Source organism: Leucopleurus acutus (assembly GCF_964270905.1).
Source record: "Leucopleurus acutus genome assembly, chromosome: 2".
NCBI lineage: Eukaryota > Metazoa > Chordata > Mammalia > Artiodactyla > Delphinidae > Leucopleurus > Leucopleurus acutus.
Window position 1 is genome coordinate 45,914,365 of NC_139143.1, and position 18,024 is coordinate 45,932,388.

At 48.2% G+C, this 18,024-nt stretch overlaps 1 protein-coding gene across 1 annotated transcript in view; it reads right to left on the reverse strand.

Annotated features, from left to right (window-relative positions):
- LAMB3 (laminin subunit beta 3) overlaps positions 1-16,460 on the reverse strand; it is a gene marked incomplete at its 3' end in the record, with an annotated part of 40,145 nt that extends 23,685 nt beyond the window's left edge. Inside the window, exons 1-5 of the mRNA XM_082864346.1 lie at positions 16,411-16,460; positions 14,405-14,469; positions 13,453-13,607; positions 2,598-2,712; positions 2,000-2,073 (exon numbers count right to left, since the gene is read on the reverse strand). Of these exons, the coding sequence (XP_082720472.1) occupies positions 2,000-2,073; positions 2,598-2,712; positions 13,453-13,607; positions 14,405-14,432 (372 nt within the window). The 5' untranslated portion in view covers positions 14,433-14,469; positions 16,411-16,460. The remainder of the gene's footprint in view (positions 1-1,999; positions 2,074-2,597; positions 2,713-13,452; positions 13,608-14,404; positions 14,470-16,410) is intronic.
- Between the last annotated feature and the right edge of the window lie 1,564 nt (positions 16,461-18,024).

An 18,024-nucleotide genomic window follows, 5' to 3' on the forward strand; every position in this document is an offset into this window, starting at 1 on the left:
CCATCTCCTCAAGCCCTCAGTCACATTCCCTCTTCAGAGCCTTTGTTCATGTTGTTTCTTCTGCTTGGAATACTCCTCCCCCTCGTGGGTTCCTCCACATCTTTTCTTCTCAGCTTAAATGTCACTTCCTCACAGAGATCATTTTATACCTATCTAACATGCATTCTTCTGCCCACACTCTGCCCACCCCACCCCATCATTTCCTATTCCAGGATCTCATTTGTTTCCTTCGTAAATGTCACACAATTTCCAATTATTTATTTGTTGGTTTCCTGCTTTTTATTTTCCTCCTACCAGACCAGGGTTTCCCAAACTTGACACTGTTAATATTTGGAGGTGAATAATTCCTTGCCATGGGGTCAGTGCTTGTCATTTTAGGATGCTACGCGGCATCCCTGACCTCTTCTCACTAAATGTCAATAGCATACTGACAGCTGTGACAACCAAAATTTTTTCTATAAACTGCAAAATATCCCCTGCTTGAGAACCACTACAGTAAACCATAGACCCCCTTGTCTATCTGTTTTTTTTTTCTTGGCCACACTGCACGGCTTGCGGGATCTTAGTTCCCCAACCAGAGATTGAACAGGTGCCCTCTGCAGTGGTGCAGCGGAAGCACAGAGTCCTAACCACTGGACCACCAGGGAATTCCCCCACCTTGTCTATCTTGTTCACAGTGTACCCCCAGCATCTAGCACATAGTAGGCAGTAGTACATCTGTTGAATGAATAGATGAATCTTTCACCTACTTTCCTCCCTCCCCATTTACATCTGTAAACTCATCTCTCATCAGTTTGTAGCCTTCCACATCCCTACCTCTCACTACCGTATACACATTTGCCCCACCAGACCCTACGTGCATTCCTTTGTCCCCTTCCCCCAATTATATACCTTCTTGCCTCTTGCCTCCTGGCCTTTGCACTTCGCTGTTCTCTTTGCCTGGAATGAACTTACCCTTCACCTGGATATTACTGGCCTAGGAAGTTTCATCTTCCCCTGGGTGTATTCTCTGATCCACTCCCCCAAAGACAGATCAAGCTGGATGTCCCCCTCCTGGGCTCTCTAGCACCTCTTCTTACCAACATCAGAGCACACATCCCACTGTCTTGCTACTGGTTCTTTATCTTCCCTACATATACCAAAGCAACTAGAGGATCGTGATCTAGTTTTAGTCATCTTTTATAACAGCATATAATCAGTGTTCAATATGTGTGTAGCAAGAATGGACAAATAAATGAATGGGTGAGTGATGACAAAGCAATGAGACTACCAGTATCCATCCAAATGAATATTTCCCTTAGAAGTTGTCACTGTTAGAGACTGAGCATTTGTTCAAATGGCACTAGAATGTCTCAAAATCCTTTTGACCTATTCTTGAGGCAATGTTCTTAGAGCAACTTCCTCAGTCACATAGGATATTAGGAAAAGGAAAAGGAAAAAAAAAAAAAGTTCTGTCAGTAATGAATGAAAATGTTCCCTCCAAAAGGCACATCTCCAAAGGCTAGTCTAAAAGCAGAGTCTGAAAAGTAATAGCACTGAATGAGCAGATTGCTCCAAAAGCACATCTTACATGAGGATGGGCCAGTTCTTCACTGTTTGTTAAACTCAATCTCATCAGCAAAGTTATTAAAGCAGAGTATACCAAGAAAACACAACTGTATACTACGTGGCCAGGCCTTGTACAATTGGTCTTTGCAGAGCTGAATACATTAGACGGGCTAAGGGTGGGGGATGCAAAGAGGGAGAGGATATATAAGCACTACACAGGCAAGACAGGGAAGGTGGAGGCGTCACTGTTCTCCCAGAAGTGGTACCTCTGATGTCACCATGACACAGGCTCAGGGTAAGTGTCACCTCAGTCTGGGGAAGGAGGCCCACCCAGCATGTGGTACCATCACCTCCAGCCTGAGGAAACAAGGACCCTGTGCTCCCCATGAGTCCACGCCCACATAGCCCAGAGTCCCCCTCTCCGAACCACTGCCATGCCCAGGAAGCACACCTTAAAATCCATCATGATGTCTTGAAGCTGGAATTTCCTGTCTAGGTCCAGCTGCAGAGAGACAGGGCTCACATCTGGAAAGACAAAACGTAGAAACTTTAGAGCAAAGGATTTCTACCTTCCCAGGCTCTAGGAAATCAGAAACTCTCTAACCTTGATTTTCCAATTTCCCTCTCAGAGAAGAGGGGTACCAGTATGTTTCTACTTACTATCACCTATTCAAGATCCTATCTCTTCTTGGCCAAATTTCCTTCCCACCATCACTTGATGCCCTTAAAACCTTAAAGAGTTTCAACTCCTCTGTTCGACACAAATCTGTTCGCAAAGCTCAGTTCCATCAGCAAGCCCACTGTGACTAAGTAGAATGAAATTAAGGCATTTCTCTCTCTTCTGACCCTTTCATTAACCTCCAATAAATTCTTCTACCTACAGCATCTGAAAGACCTCAAATACAAAGAGAGAAGGTTCTGCTTGTCAACCACCCACGTCCCACTACAATAAGAAAGCCCTGGGAACCCCAAAGGGCTCCCGGGCACCCTCCCCATCCTGTGGGAGCCTCCACATGTTTAGGCCCCTGAAGGCTGTGGCAGGTCCTTACCATTCTGTGACTGCCACCAGCGCATGGGGCCCGAGGATGAGACCACATTCTCCACTCGGTGACTGTTGTAATTGTGAGGCAACCTGGAGTCACACTTGCAGCATTTCATCTGCCACTGTGGGACAAAGAGATGCCAGAGACTAAGAGGTAGGGCCAGTGAGAATTCCCCCCTTGTATCCTGAGAGCCCAGAACATTCTCTCCATGGAAATGCTACCCTTGGGGATCCATTGATTTCATTAATACACTTGGAAGGATCAACCTCTCAAAACAAGGCTACTGTTCATCTTTTCATTTACATCCTTTGGGTCCCCCCCAACACATAGCTAAGTAAATAGTAAATAGAGGTTGTAATTGGGAAAGTGGTATGAGGTGGTAGAGAAAAAATAATTTTCGTATGTGACATTGCCCCAAAGAGAAATTTGAAAAGGGTGCTAAGAGCAAAAAGAAGAAAGAAAGAGAAGCTCACATTAATTTAACATCTGCTATGTGCTATCTGTAGGCTAGAGAGTTTTCTAGCTCATCTCACTTAATTCTGGCAGCCTGGGGAAAGTCAAGTTTCTAAGGATTAGGAAGAGGGGACAGGAAAAAAGAACAAGGGAAAAAACTGAACCCCATGGGCTCCAGAGCAGGGCAGAGATGACCAAGAAGAAGAATACAGCCAGAGAACATGGCCCTTGTTCTTTCAGTTTGTACATAGGTGCACAAATGTGTGTGCACGTGCGCACACGTGCACACCTCACAGAGACACCATGACCTTACCCCAGGTCCCTCATGCAACACACATCAAACCTATTTTCCCTGAGTAACCATGGTCCCAAACCTTGTGCCCAGGAGAAAGAATACTGTTCAGAGGGCTCCCAATTGACCCACATGTCAAAGCAAGGCTTGGACGAGAACCTCCCTGACCTGTGAGTTCCTTTGGGTAAGGACCAGTGTACCTCCCCACACCTCCTGCCTCTGCGTTCCCCTAAGCCTCCACCCACCAGAACCAGGGGAAAGCTCAGGCAGCCTTCTCTGAGGGCTTCTAGCCCCTGAACCTCTGCCCTGTCCAGGGAAGGCACTAAGCTAAGGAAGCCGATGTTCAGAACGAGTGATGTCTGCCGAACTGGTGAAGCTGACAGCTCAGTCCCAGAGGGATTGAGTTAACAGGCTGAGTCTGTGCCTTGAGTTATAGAAACTCCTCACCCGACACCACTCTTCCCCCTGCACTGTTGACAAACCCTGGAACAGTGGAGGATGCAGAAGGGGAGTCAGGAGTCCTGGCTCTGTGAGCCTCTGCTTCCCATCCCACTTTCCAGCTCCCACCTCCAACCTGCAAAGCAAGTACCCTTCCTGGTACTTGGAGGTGTCCTCGTCATGTCCCAAAGTGCTTTATTAAACAATAATTTTTGGTATGATACAAATGAACTTACTTACGAAACAGAAACAGGCTCAGACATAGAAAACAGATTTATGGTTACCAGAGGGGAAGGAGGGGAAGGGATAAATTAGGAGTTTGGGATTAGCAGATACAAACTACTCTATATAAACTAGGTAAACAACAAGGTCCTGCTGTACAGCACAGGGAACTATAGTCAATCTCTTGTAATAAACTATAATGGAAAATAATGTGAAAGAGAATGAAAAATGATTATGAAATATAAAAAAACAATATTGGGGGGATGTTCAATGTTCTTATAATGGCTGGCACATATGCCTTTTATAAAACAGCACCCACTGTCCATCCCTTGCCCTGCTACATTTTTCTCCATAGTACTATCCCCACTTGACGTATTGTTCTTTTACTGTCAATTTATTTGCTCACAGTGTTTGTTTACGGTCTGCCTCCCCCTGTTAGAATGTAGACTCCAAGAGGGAAGAACTTACTTTCCTTTATGCTGTATCCCAGTGCTTAGCAAAGTGCCCAGCACTTAGTAGGCCCTCTATAAATACTTTTTGAATGAATAGTAAATGCTCAGTAAAAGCTGGCATTTTCATTTACATTATTACTAGACTCTCCCTTCCTGGGAGTTTAAAAGGAGGGGCGAGGGAGTGAGGAGGTGACAAATATCAGTATTAAGTGATTGGCGCACTTACCATGTGCCAGGTACTGTATCAGGGGTTTCAGTGCAATAACCTATTTAAGCCTCACAACCACCCTACGTGGTAATATTATTCCCATTTCACATGTGAGAAAGCTGAGGTTCCAAGAGGCTATGTGACTTTCCTGTTGATTGATAGCCAGCGCCAGCACCAGACAGGATCCCTCCTTACATCTTTCTCTTCTTCTCCTCCTCCCCTCCCATCCCCACCCCTTCCTTGCTCTTCTCTTTCTCTCTCCCTCCCTCCTTCTCTGTCATCCTCTCATTTCCACTAGGAAACCACCTGGATGCACAGACATTGTGGGAAACACGGTAAAGGGTAACAATCTCTGTCTCACCCAAAGGGCTTGGTCTGACCCTGAGGCTGACCATGGCAGAGCCTCAGACAGAGAAAGCACTCTGGGAAGAAAGCTGGCTTGTCAGGCTAACCTAGTTCAGTTAACTCGGAGACTGCAGATGTGTCAGTGGCTAAAATAAATACCTGAGCACTTAAAATAATCCTGTCTGGGCAAAAGACACCTCTTGCTGGAATCTGAGTCTCCTCTAGAATCCTATTTTGGTCCCTGGCAGCAAGCATGCCCTTCTCCCCATTCTGGCCAGTCTCTCAGAGGCAAACTTTTCCACTGCCCATCCTCCATCTGCACTCAGCACGTCCTGCAGAGAGACGAGGGCCAGCTGCCTTCCGGCGACCTGTCACCAGAGACCCCCCTGCTCTGTTGGGAACTGATCCCAGCCTGTTCCCTGGCCAAGAGAATGCCAGAAACAAGGCCCAGTTTCTTCCCTTGGGCCATGGGACACAGGAGCTAGAACAGCTCAACATGGGACTGAGGAAATGCCGTTGATATTCCCAAATGATGCAATATTACGTACCATTAAAAAGACTGTTGAGAGAAAGATTTTCATTGCATGGGGGAAATGCTTACATTATAATGTTTTACGAAAAAAAAATCATGTTCTCTGAAAAAAAGTTGGGCATAAGCTTGTATACATGTCATGATCACAAATATATATTCTTGAAGGAATAGAAAATATGTGGAAGGAAATACACCAATATATTAGGTTGAACCAAATGAAATGGCTGACATTCAACCATCTTGACCAACAAAAATGGCAGCTGCATACAGTTTTAAACTAATATCTCTGGGAAATGGCATTACGGGTAACTTTTTTCTTTGTTCTTTGTTTAATAATTTTAAACTTTGATGCCTTGGATATATATTAACTTTTATATTCAGGCATTATTGTAAAGCAAAACAAACTAAAAAGGCCCAGGGTACTCAGCGTGGGCTTGTTACCCTGCCTGCACCTTGTCTTCACAGCCAGTCTGGGGTATCCCACGCCTTCTCCACCTGCCTTCCACGTGCTCAGACAATGATGGAGGGATCAGATGGCCTCATGAGCTTAACATCTACGTGCCGCTTATCACAGTAACATAGCTAAAGGAGGGATTATCTCAACCCTCAGAAACAGGCTAAGCCATAAGGTTTGGGACGGGTATTTTAAGGAGCTCTGCTTGTCAACCAGCTAGAGGGATGGAGGCCTGAAATAAGGTGGCTTATGGCAGAAGCCCACATGAAGGCAAGCTGCGAATTTCTTCCCTCTCTTCTCTGGGCCTCAGTTTCCCTTCCTTTTTATTCTTGTATGTCTATAGGTAGTATGTGTATAAGAGTATGTGTGTGTGTGTGTGTGTGTGTGTGTGTGTGTGTGTGGTTCTCAACATGAGGCTCCTCCTTTCATATGTGTTACATTCCTCTGTCTCTCCCAGCTGCAGCTGCCTCTCTCTCTGGGGTCACTTGGCCAGCATCCCCCTGGCTGTGCTACTTCAGAGACACAGCATTGTTATCAATTCAGCCTGTCAGGCTTCCAGCCAGCTTGGCTCCTGTTCCCCTCAGTCTGGAAGGACTGGGCCTTTTCCCTTATCCTGGAGCTTTCTAGAAGCTCAGCCGTCTGGCCGGAAGACAAACCCTCCCAGAGAGCTATGGCGGGGGCAAAGGAGAGAGCAAGAGCCAGTGGGAGCCCGAATCACAATGGAGAGGGTGGAAAAGGGAAAGCAATGCAAATCAAAGCTCTGTGCTTTTGCAGAACATGGAGCTAATTCTGGGGGAAAAGAGGAAAACAGGCTCTGGTTATACGTGGTCCAACTCCCTCCCACAAGCAAGTCAGAGACTGCCTGTGTCTATCTAAGGAGCTGTAGTCAGGGTCATGGCTGCCAGCCAGGGCCAAAAGAAAGCCAGCGCCAAAAAAAAAGAAATGCAGCTGCCTACAGGAAGGGCATTCCCTCCACTTCACCTTCCTCATTGGTAAATTGCAGGGGGGGATGAGATAACGAAGCTCCTTCTTGCTTTAACATGCTATTACAATTCTCCCCCACTCCAGCTTATCTGCTCAGAGGTTAAACACACTCCAAACAAGAATGCAAAAGAAGCAAGAGAAAAATAAGACATTGGCCAAACACTGTACTAGAGAAACACTCTTCCCAGCAAAGTGCGCAGGGGAAGAGGGGACCCTCAGACCTTGGTCAGCAAGGCCTCCATTAGACCCCACTATGATCCACAGGCCTTACCATTTCTATGTCAGTGGATATTGCCAGGGAATTTTAAAAATCGAGACCTGTTATGGTGCCAGGTGGGAGGAGGTCCCCAGTGCTAGGAGGCACTGTCCTGAAGTAACATCTTGACCAAAGCCCTAATTCAACAGAGCCCTCATCTCCATCTAAACTAAATTTAGATAGCTCAATTCTAAAGGTGATGACAGAGACGATGAATGCCACACACCCCAAAATTACACTGCACCAGGCTCTGTCCTGAGCACTATACATACATTATCTCATTTTATGCTTCTAAAATCTCTGAGGTAGGTATATAATATTAAATGGTGGGTATCCTCATGTGACAGATTCAGAAAGCAAGTCTTAGGGAGGCTGAGAAATGTGTCCAAATCCACAGGGCTAGGAAGAGAAGAAGGAGGGATTCCTCTCCCAGGCTCTCTGCCTCCAAACCTTCTCATCGTATTCTGCTTCAAGGGACACAGAGGTCACGTGGCAACCATGGGAAATTGCAGGGACTAGAGTTGGTTTTCAGGATGTTCCCTCTCTTCTCCCCTAGTAAGGGCAGCCTCAACCTCAGCCCAGACTTCTACAGAAACAGAATTATCCCCCTAGACCTGATTGCAGAGAGATGGTTTGCATTCCTGGACCTCTGAAAGCTCTACCAGTGACAATGATTCCTATAGCCCCTGAGAGCAAAGAAGCAAGGTAGGTCTGCAAGACACTACCCAGAGAGCTTCTAGGAAATTGACCCAAAGAGCAAGGGGGTGAGAAGCCAGGCCAGCAAAGTCATGAGGCCACTCACATTTGTGTCCAGGTTTCCATCTCACTTTTCCACTCTCTTCCCTCTTTTAACCCCACAAGCCACAATCCCCAACCCATAACAACCAGGACCCAAAAATCTCACATTTCACAGCCCAAGTTTTGCTTCCCTCTGATCCAACTCTTTCTCTAAGTGTCCCTTTTCTTCTATCCCCTCAAAACTTACTCATTCTGGGTCTTATTCTCTTAGGGCCCTTTGCAAAAGCCACAGCTAATTTTCTGATAAGCAAACCCTTCCTGAAATATAAATGATGATAGATTAACAAGATGCCTTCCCCAAGGGTGTCTGCATTTTAAACAAAGAGCTCAACGATGCTTCATCCAAAAGAATAAATCCCCAATGGTAGGAGCTTTGAAAGTTTCATACATGCTAAGAACTTCTGGGAAATAGGAGGGCAGATATTCTGGTCAGAGACAGGCTCAAAGTCCTCTGTGAGCGGAGGACAAGTACCTCAGGATGGATATAAACACATCCTCACATCGTCACATCCTCTGCCTACACATTAGCCATGCTAAACGTCAAGAAAACAGATGACTTTCAAACACAGAAAGGCAGTGGTTGTCGGGGTGTGTGCCTGTGGGTGTGAGTGTGCTTCTGTGCATGTCTCTGTGTGTGTGTGTGTGTGTGTGTGTGTGCGCGTGTGTGCGTGTGTGTGTGTGTGGAGGAGGGGAAGTCAACTGGCTACTGCTCCTTAGCTTGTTTCCAAGAGATAAAAATGACAGCTGTTTGGTTTACACAGCTAATTAACCTGAGGAATGCACTGTGTAAGACTGTTATGAAGGCAGCTGGGTAATTAAGTTTTTCCCCAGAAAGGGAGGGAGTGGGAGATAAATAAAGCATTTAAGGGAACAGACACAACATTGGAGAAGACCTTGTCAGGAGCAGAAATCAGGGCTGGAAAACTTCCTGGTGAAACCCACTGGTTCCCAGGGAGCGTGCACCAGCCCAGAGATGACTGAAGGTCATGGCTCAGCCTCTGCCAGCACCCACCTGACAGAGACAATGGCCAACCCTCAGGGTCACATACAGCCCAGCCAGAAGTTGGCAGAGATGTTAGAGCTGAACAAACAAAGGCTGACTAACCCAACTCCTTCATTTCATGAATGGGGAAATGGTGGTCTAGACAGAAACCATGACCTTCTTGAGGTCACATTCCTATTTTAAGTGTCAGAGCCAGGACCAGACCTAGAGAGTCTTTACCCCCAGTCGGGTGACTTCATTAACCACGACCACTTCCAGATTTCCCAGCAGCCCACTGCAAATCAGATGGGCAGCGGTCACCTTGGAAGCAGAAAGTGGGCTGGCCCAAGGGCAGTTTGATTTCAATAAGTATGCGAGGGCTTCCCTGGTGGCGCAGTGGTTGAGAGCCCGCCTGCCGATGAAGGGGACGCGGGTTCGTGCCCCGGTCCGGGAAGATCCCACATGCCGCGGAGCGGCTGGGCCCGTGAGCCATGGCCGCTGAGCCTGCGCGTCGGAGCCTGTGCTCCGCAACAGGAGAGGCCACAGCAGTGAGAGGCCCGCGTACCACAAAAAACAAAAACAAAAAATCAATAAGTATGCGAGTGTGTGTCCTGATCGAGGAAGAAGAGCTCAGGAGCATGATTCACAGATGTGGAGGCCCCTGCATGCGGACACAGGTCCCCAGGAGGTGGGGAGAGGGGGATGGGACATTTAGCATCTTCCAGACACCAGCCCAGTGGTCACTTGGCTTCTTCCTTTATACAGTCCTCACAACAACTGTTTGAAGTGGGTGCTGTCATTATTCCTATTTTTCAAATGAAGAACTAAGGCTCAGAGGAAGCACAGACGAGAATGAGGGTAGGGAGACATCACAGACATTTTCATTCATGCCTTGGGTTTTAGGGAAAAACGGTGCAGTGAGTTTACTCAGAGGTTACCTAGGAGCTGGAAGAGAGAGAGCCAGGGGACAGGGTGGGACTGCAGCTTCAGGCCATTTTGATAAAGTCCAGCCTGTGTTCAAGCCTGGACAGTTAACGGGTAGTCAAGGTAGGTAGGCCCCGAAGGGCAAAGCTGGGTTGGGGTGGGCGTACAAGGCAAAGCTGGCCGAGTCGTACATCCATTGTCAAGGCTGCAATATGGACCCCAAACCCATAGAAGCTGGCCCTCAAGGCCAATAGGACTGAGCCAGTGAGACAAAATTAGGCAGAAGAGGTGACATACTAACAGGTTAAGATTGACCCACGAGAAAGGAGCCACACTCTGGGATCAGGAGCTGGGAGACACAACTTTGGAACAGGAAGGAGTCCCCACTGCTCCTGAGTTTCTTCGGGGTTGGCAGGGGGCAGCGAGCAATGCTAAAATGTCCAAGAGTCATAAATCCCTAATGCACTTACATTCATGCCATACCAGTAGGCAGGCAGGCAACAGGTGCTGGGTGATTTTTACTGGGCTCAGGGCTCACCATGTCACCCCTGCATGAAAATAGAACAGAGGCAGTAACCAGAGGCTATGACTTAAGGAAGGTATGTATGTGGAGGTGGGAGCTGGTAGACAGGGATGCAGGGGGACTGAAGGGGCAGGCCCTAGGAATGCAGCTCTGCACCATGCCACCTTCCCTTCCAGCTGAGGCTGGCCACTGCACCCCCATCTCTAACTACTGAGAAAACTCAATACCTATGTGTTTCCATCAGAAGTTTGGGGGTCCCAGCACACATCCAAACTTTCCCAATAGCTCACAGGGATAATAAGAGCCACCTGATGGAGTATTGTGAAAATTAATTGAGATAATTTATATAAAACTCTTAGTATAGTGCCTGAGACATATAATATGTGCTTAATAAGTTATAGTTACTATAATATCATTTAATAATAAAATAAACTTAAAAACTGAAATTGGAACTCATCAGAGTCAAATCTGGATTCCTAATTTTCATCACACAGCTGCCCCTGCACCAAGTGAGGGTTCAGGGTACACCTGTACAGAGGGGTATCTGTGCCTTTAGCGTGTGTCTTCACTGCTGGCAACCAGTGGCCTCTAGGTGGTTAGGTAGGGAAGGGAGAAGGAAAGAGAAATCAGAAAAGGCAGAGAGGAGACAGGTGGGGGAGAGAAGTTGGGTCTGAGCAGGCAGCTCATTCCCAAAGAAAATTGGAGCAAAGAGCGACCCTAAAGACCATTTCTCTAACACTCATTCATGGAAGAGGAAAGCAAGACTTAGAGAGGGGTAATATTTTGCCCAAGATCGCACCACAAGTTAGTGGCAGACCTGGGGCTACACACTGCACTCAAGATGCCCTATCCTCCACTCTTCCAAGAGGTTACGTGGATTTATTCCCCCTCATAGAAAAAGGAAGAAAAGAACCAATGCTTCTCAACTTTCACAGCACCAAAATAGCTGAGATTTATCCATCCCCATGGTTTCAAAAGTCTAGACTTCTCTTTTGCAAGCACCCAGTTTTTCTCTCAAGGGTCTGCTTAAGAGCAAGGGAAGCAGTTGGCTCCCTGGGGCATTTGAGAGAGGCAGAGGGCAGGTCAGGATGAAGCCAAAAGCCCAGCCTAGAGGGAAAGAGGCTGTCCAGACAGGGCTGTGGCCGAGGAACATCCCAACACAGGGGATGTGTATGATCTCTCCTTGCTTCCCATCCCAGAAGACGGATCAGCCCAAGGAAGGGAATCAGCAGAGGACTCCCTGAAAATTTTAGACATGGCTCAGTGGCACAAGATTGGAGGATGTGTGGGAAGGCAGCAACTAAAACCATTCTGTTGCCTAGAAATTCAATACTGCCAGGTCTCCTGATGCTTGTGGAGTAATCTGGGCTCACAGGGAGGACTCGCCTGATGCTGGCCATCTTACCCAACACTGTCAAATGGGCTTTCCCACATCCAAGTGGGTGAGATGCAGAAACCACAGCCATCTCTGCTCAGCACCTCCAAAGCCACTATGCAGTACCACCTATGATTAAAAAGTGACCAAAAGAACACTGGGACTGGAAGGACAGTGAGGCCAGAGATGGGATCAGATACCATCTCCATGGTCCTAAGGACAAGGACCCAGAAGGAGGAAACCACAGACAACCCAAGCCTCCTTCATGGCCATTAATCTCTCTCACTCCCTTTCTCTCTCTGTCTTTTTACCCCAAGAGAAGCAGAGGCTCAAGGGAAAACCACTCCCTCACTCTTCCCTTTGTCCAAACCTCTGTTTTGAGGGCAGAAAAATGGCCAGATGAGACAGGCAGCTGGGAAACAAGAAAACACTGAGTGATTTCCACCTTGGTAAACACAAGGAGCAAGGAAAGACCCCAACCTTGTTGAAGGGAAAAGAAAAGAAAACCAAAGTTCCTACCAGAAAGGTCCAGAGGCAAAGTAGAAGAAGAATCACAATGGATCTTTGAAAAAAATCAGTTGCCTAAACAGGTGATGATAATTGACGTAGGTCAAAGAGTTCCAGTGCCTGGATTTGCTCAGCTCGTTTCCTATCAGCTGAGCCACTGAACCTCCTTGCTAACCTCAAGTCACTTCCTTGTTTGTCTCACTCATCTGTGCCCTTTAATTTGAATATTTCCCCAGCGCAGGGTGGGGAGGGATAAATTAGGAGGTTGGGATTAACAAATACACACTGCTATATATAAAACAGATAACCAACAAGGACGTACTGTATAACACAGGGAACTATGTTCAATGTCTTATAATAACCTATAATGGAAAAGAATCTTAAAAAGAATATAACTCAATCACTTGCTATACACCTGAAACTAATACAACATTGTAAGTCAACTATACTTCAAAAAAATTTTTTTTAATTAAAAAAAATTCTACAAAAAAAACGTCTCCCACTTCTCCCGGAGTGGTGAAACATGTAGACCAAACATGCAGAGGCTGAGAGGTAAGTCATACGTGATGACTGCAAAACATAGAAGGATAAACTCCAGCCTATAATCATTTGGTAGCTCCAGCCACACCCTTTCCCCAACACTAGCCAAAGAGATGGCAGCAAGGGAGGGGCCATGGCACAGCTCGGTTCCCCCTTCAGCAAGAACACAAGCCTTGCACACATCCCAGCATCTGTGCTCCACCAGCCTTGACGCTGTCCACCAAAGATGGCGCCTTACACTCCACGCACCTAAAGGATCCCCATCTATCTGATTGCTTATTCCCGAGAATTGGAAAACTGTCCTGCCCAGGCCCAAGGGCTGAGAAAAACTCCAGCTTTATCAAGCAAAAGAGAGAAAGGAGTTATTCCGCTAGTTCTGAGTACATTTTCTCTTGCCCAACAAAGGTGAAAATTCCTTACAGGCAGAGATTCGGTCTTAACGCTTTTCTTGCACTGCGTGGATCTAAGCTGATACCAAGTCCACTCTAAGTATTCAGTGAACAGATGGCAGGCTTCCCCACCCCCGCCCCAGCTCGCCTTCTTCCAGCCCCCGGAGGCCATGGAGGAAGAGCCTACCTCTCCATACTGGGTGCAGTAGGTCTCAGGCTTGGCCAGGCCACAGGTAGATGAAGCTCGGAGAAACCGGGTCCTCCCAATGAGCAGGTCCCCAACGGGTGGATAGCAGGCCCCACGGGAGCAGGCTTGCTGGGCACACAGGACGCTGGGCAAGACTGAAATCACAGGGGGTACAGGGGTGCAGCCTTGAGAGAAGAGGGTCTAGCCGGCCACCCCAGTGTGCCTCCGGGAAGCCGACGTCGATCGGCAAGAATAGACCCTCTTCTCCACCTTCTTCATGCTCCCACCTGCTGGTGGTGGGAATAATCGCAATCCTGATGCTGTTTGCTAAAAAAGCTGATTTTATAGTCTGTAGCCCCCAATTTAAATAGAAAGGAGAAACACTGATAACTAAAAAGCCCGGATGATCCTGAAATGTAGCATCCACATGTGGCTTTCTAGAACAGAGCTGCAGTCACACGCTCAGCCACCAGGATATGGCCCACAACTCTCCTCACCTGCCTCTGTCAACAGCCCAGAGTAGCGCTGGCTGCTGGCTGTTTGTGGAACACTGGGAGATACCTGCATGCTGTCTGCTCCTTTATCTGTAAAGGTGACCCTGCCATGCTTTGGGAGTACCCAGCTGCAATTCACTGAGCACCAAGAACTCAAGCCATGATGGCTCTGGGACCAGCTTGAGAGTGACAGGATGGGAAATAAACCATGCAGGGCACTGGGGGAGCCACAAACCACCCTCAGGTAGCAAGAAGACATTTGGGAGCCTCTCAAATCATCTTCTTCAAAGACCCCCAGGACAGAGAAACCTCATGGACATCCCAGTAGACAAGTGTCCCAAACCCAAAGGCCCCAGGGTGACTGGTGATGCTCACACTTTGGTAGACCATCCTTCTACCCACGGCTGTCCCCTCCCTGGTATATGAAAGCGCCTGGAAGGATGGGAAGGGATATTTACCAAAATACAGGAGAATGAGCGGCCTCATCTTCAGCCAATGGGATGATCCCCGCCCAGGACCTCACCTGGAACAGAGCAAAGCAGCCTGGGTGAAACCATGCACATCCCTAGGGTGCACCAGCCCTTTTCTGTTTCTGGACTCATGTTTTCTCAGAAGCCTTTACCTAGGGTCTTGACCTAGGACACTTCTGAGCAGCAGGTGCATCTGTAGCCAAAAACTTGGAAAATGCCAGCGACCTGGCCCCCATCCCAGCTGGCATGTGACTCCCAGGGTGCCCTGGGATAATGCCACCCCCTCCCTGACTCCAGCTTCACCCTCTGAAATAGAGGGGAGGAGGATCGACACTGCCCTACCCCACATGGTCAGAAGGACAACGTGGGGAGCAGGAAAGAGCTGGACCCTTTGCAGGAGAAGTCCGGGGCCTTGATGCCTCCCCAGGAGAGAGAAGTGTCCTTTCTCAGGGCCTGGCCCGCCTACAGGCGCAACGATGAGTGGGTCAAAGAGGCTGAGGACCTGGAACTGAGCCCTCTCCTGCTATTGGCATGGTCTTCGGTACCACACAGAGCCACCCCAAGAGTGAGGCTGTGGTGGCCACATCTCTGGGCTGAGCATGATGGAAATGATGGAAAGGCAGGCCTAGCAGTCTTTAAAACTGAGGCAGGCCTAGCAGTCTTTAAAACTGAGTAAGCAGAGGAATGGATAAAGAAGATGTGGCACATATACACAATGGAATATTACTCAGCCATAAAAAGGAACAAAATTGGGTCATTTGTAGAGACGTGGTTGGACCTAGAGACTGTCATACAGAGTGAAGTAAGTCAGAAAGAGAAAAACAAATATCACGTATTAACGCATATATGTGCAATCTGAAAACACTGGTACAGACGATTTATTTACAAAGCAGAAATAGAGACACAGACGTAGAGACCAAACGTATGGATACCAAGGGGAAAGGGGTGTGGTGGGATGAACTGGGAGACTGGGATTGACATATATACACTATTGGGACTATGTATAAAATAGATAACTAATAGCACAGGGAACTCTACTCAGTGCTCTGTGGTGACCTAAATGGGAAGGAAATCCAAAAATGAGGTGATATATGTATACGGATAGCTGATTCACTTTGCTCTACAGTAGAAACTAACACAACATTATAAAGCAACCATACTCTAATAAAAACTTTAAAAAAGAAAATTAAAAAAAAAAGTGAGTGAGGATTTCATCTGAACTGGAAGCAACACAAAATGTCTCCAGTGATGGGCTGGGGCTGTACAGGAGACATGGGGGTTGGGAGGCCACAGAACAAGGATTCTGAAGAAGGCTAGGGGTGGATAGTCAAAGGGCCATAGAGGCAAATGCCCCACCCTGTTCATGCAGCGCCCACCTCTACCTTGGATCAGATGCTCACTCTGCTCCAATGACGCCCCAAAACTCCTCTGGCTGGGATGGAAGGATGGGGGGTTGGAAAGGCAGGGGCAAGGGGGGACCAGGGACACTCCTACATCTTTAAATCCTATATCCTAACACTTCAAAATCTTTCCTTCCAATCCCCTACCAGAGGAGTCAGGGGCCCAGGGAAGAGACAGGTGGCCTGAGGTCACACAGCCAATTGGGGCCTAAGAGGGAGACCCATCTTCTGGCTTCCTCCAGCGCTATCTCTGCTCTCCCATCCAGGGGCTGGAACCACACCCACACCCAGAACTAGGCATTCTGGGCAGACCTTAGAAGAGCTCTAGTGGGGCCAGCCCACCCTCTCCTTGTCTCTTTGTGTTCAGCCCCAGCTCTGAACCTGCTTTCTTCTAAGTCACTGAGATGCTTATCAGTTGTGAAAAAGAAATCCAAACAGTGGCAGACATTAAACCTAGCCTTTGAGTCTTAGCTGGCTCAGCTGAGTTCCCAGGAAGAGGAATGAATCCGGCCCTGCACAGGCCCCAGACACCCAGATACACAACCCTTGTCCCGCATCCAGCCCCCACCAGGCAGGTGAAGGCAGGTAACGTACCTCACTCCGTGCTGCCGCAGTTCTTTCTCCAGATCACCTCTCTGAGAGCGCGCCTTGAATGTGGGAGTCCTCTCTCCTGGCTCCTAGGTTTTAAACAACGGCCTCACCTCTGGAGACGTCCTGGCTGGGCGTCACCCACTGCAGGGCGGGACTCAGGAATCTGGCAGCTGGCACGCCCATCTGTAGTCACTGCGCCCTCACCCTCACCCCCAGACAGGACTGGGCAGGTGGGTCGGTCGCAGAGGCCTCACAGCAAACTCGGCAGCACCCGCCTGCCTGTGGGTGCCTTGTGGGGGGAATGTTAGTGATCTTTGGAGACCAGGATTCCTGGCGGAGGGGTGGGGGTGGGGGAAGGACACTGGCATTTGTGACAGGCACTGCACTTGGTACTTTCCCAAGGCCCGTAGAGGTCAGCCTCCTCTGGTGTCCTGGACCACCCTGGACAGAAGACCAAGCAGAGAACACAACGATCAGGGCTTCTATATAATGTGTTATAGCCCCAGACCGGTCACTGAGCTGGAAGGGAAGAAGATGCAAACATCCAGGACCCTGGAAAGCACCAGGCCCCTCCCAAGGGAAAACAAAAAAAATGGAAAATCCCTGCTTCTTGGGGGATTAAAACGCTATGGTTCATCAGGAAGGGGTCAAAGCCCAACTCACCCAGGAAAAGCTTAAGAGGAATAAACAGGAATGAACTCTAAATATCTCCCTTCAGGCTCCCTCGCAGCCTTGGCAGGGAGCCCAAGGACAGGTAACTACCTGTGAGTCACGGCTCTCAGCTCAGGAAGGGCTGCTCTCCTAGCCCCTCCCACCCTGGGCAAGAATGCCTGCCTGGAGGGCCAGAAAACAGACCTGACCCTCCTAAGGGATGGAAAGGAAGGCTGAGGTATAATTGGACCAACTTCCCCTGACCTCCTGCCAGGCCTGAGAACACAGCTTCCTTTGTAGGACCCTAGGCGTGCTCCTGGCTTACGGCTTTGGGCTGAGAGCTTCTGTAAATGGCCCATATCAAGAGGTTGGTCTTGGAGGACAGTCTTCCCCCCAGGTTAGGGTCAGAGGGCTTTTAGAGACATCTGGAAGGTCACCCAGTTCAGATCTTGGCCCCAGAGAGCCTACCCTGGCCTTGTTTGGACATTATTGCCTCAAAGTTTCTATTTAAAGGAGACTCTTAACGAACCAGTCCAGCCTGTCAGTGTCTCCTCAGCAGGAAATTCTCTACAATTGAAGGGTTAAGTCCAAGAAACTGGTTTGAGAACGCTTAAGGGGGAAACGTAGGATTTTGTGGATTAAACGGTAACCTGGGCATTTCTAACCCTCAGATTCTAATGTAGCCCAAGAAGTTTAGATGGGCAGGAAAAATACTATAATTAGCAAATGGGCAATAAGTTGTTTGGATGCAAACGGACATTCCATTAAATGTTCGTGTCTTGACCCTTGTAAACATTCCAGTGAAATGTGGCCTAATGAGCCAGGATCAGTAGCTGGCCCTCCTGGGCCCTGCCTCTGCCATAAGAACACAGACACACACCCCTCCAGTCCCCCACAGGGAAAGGTTACTGCTCACACCCTCGAGCTTTAAGCCCACCCATCTATTCTCTTTCTCTCCAACTCCCT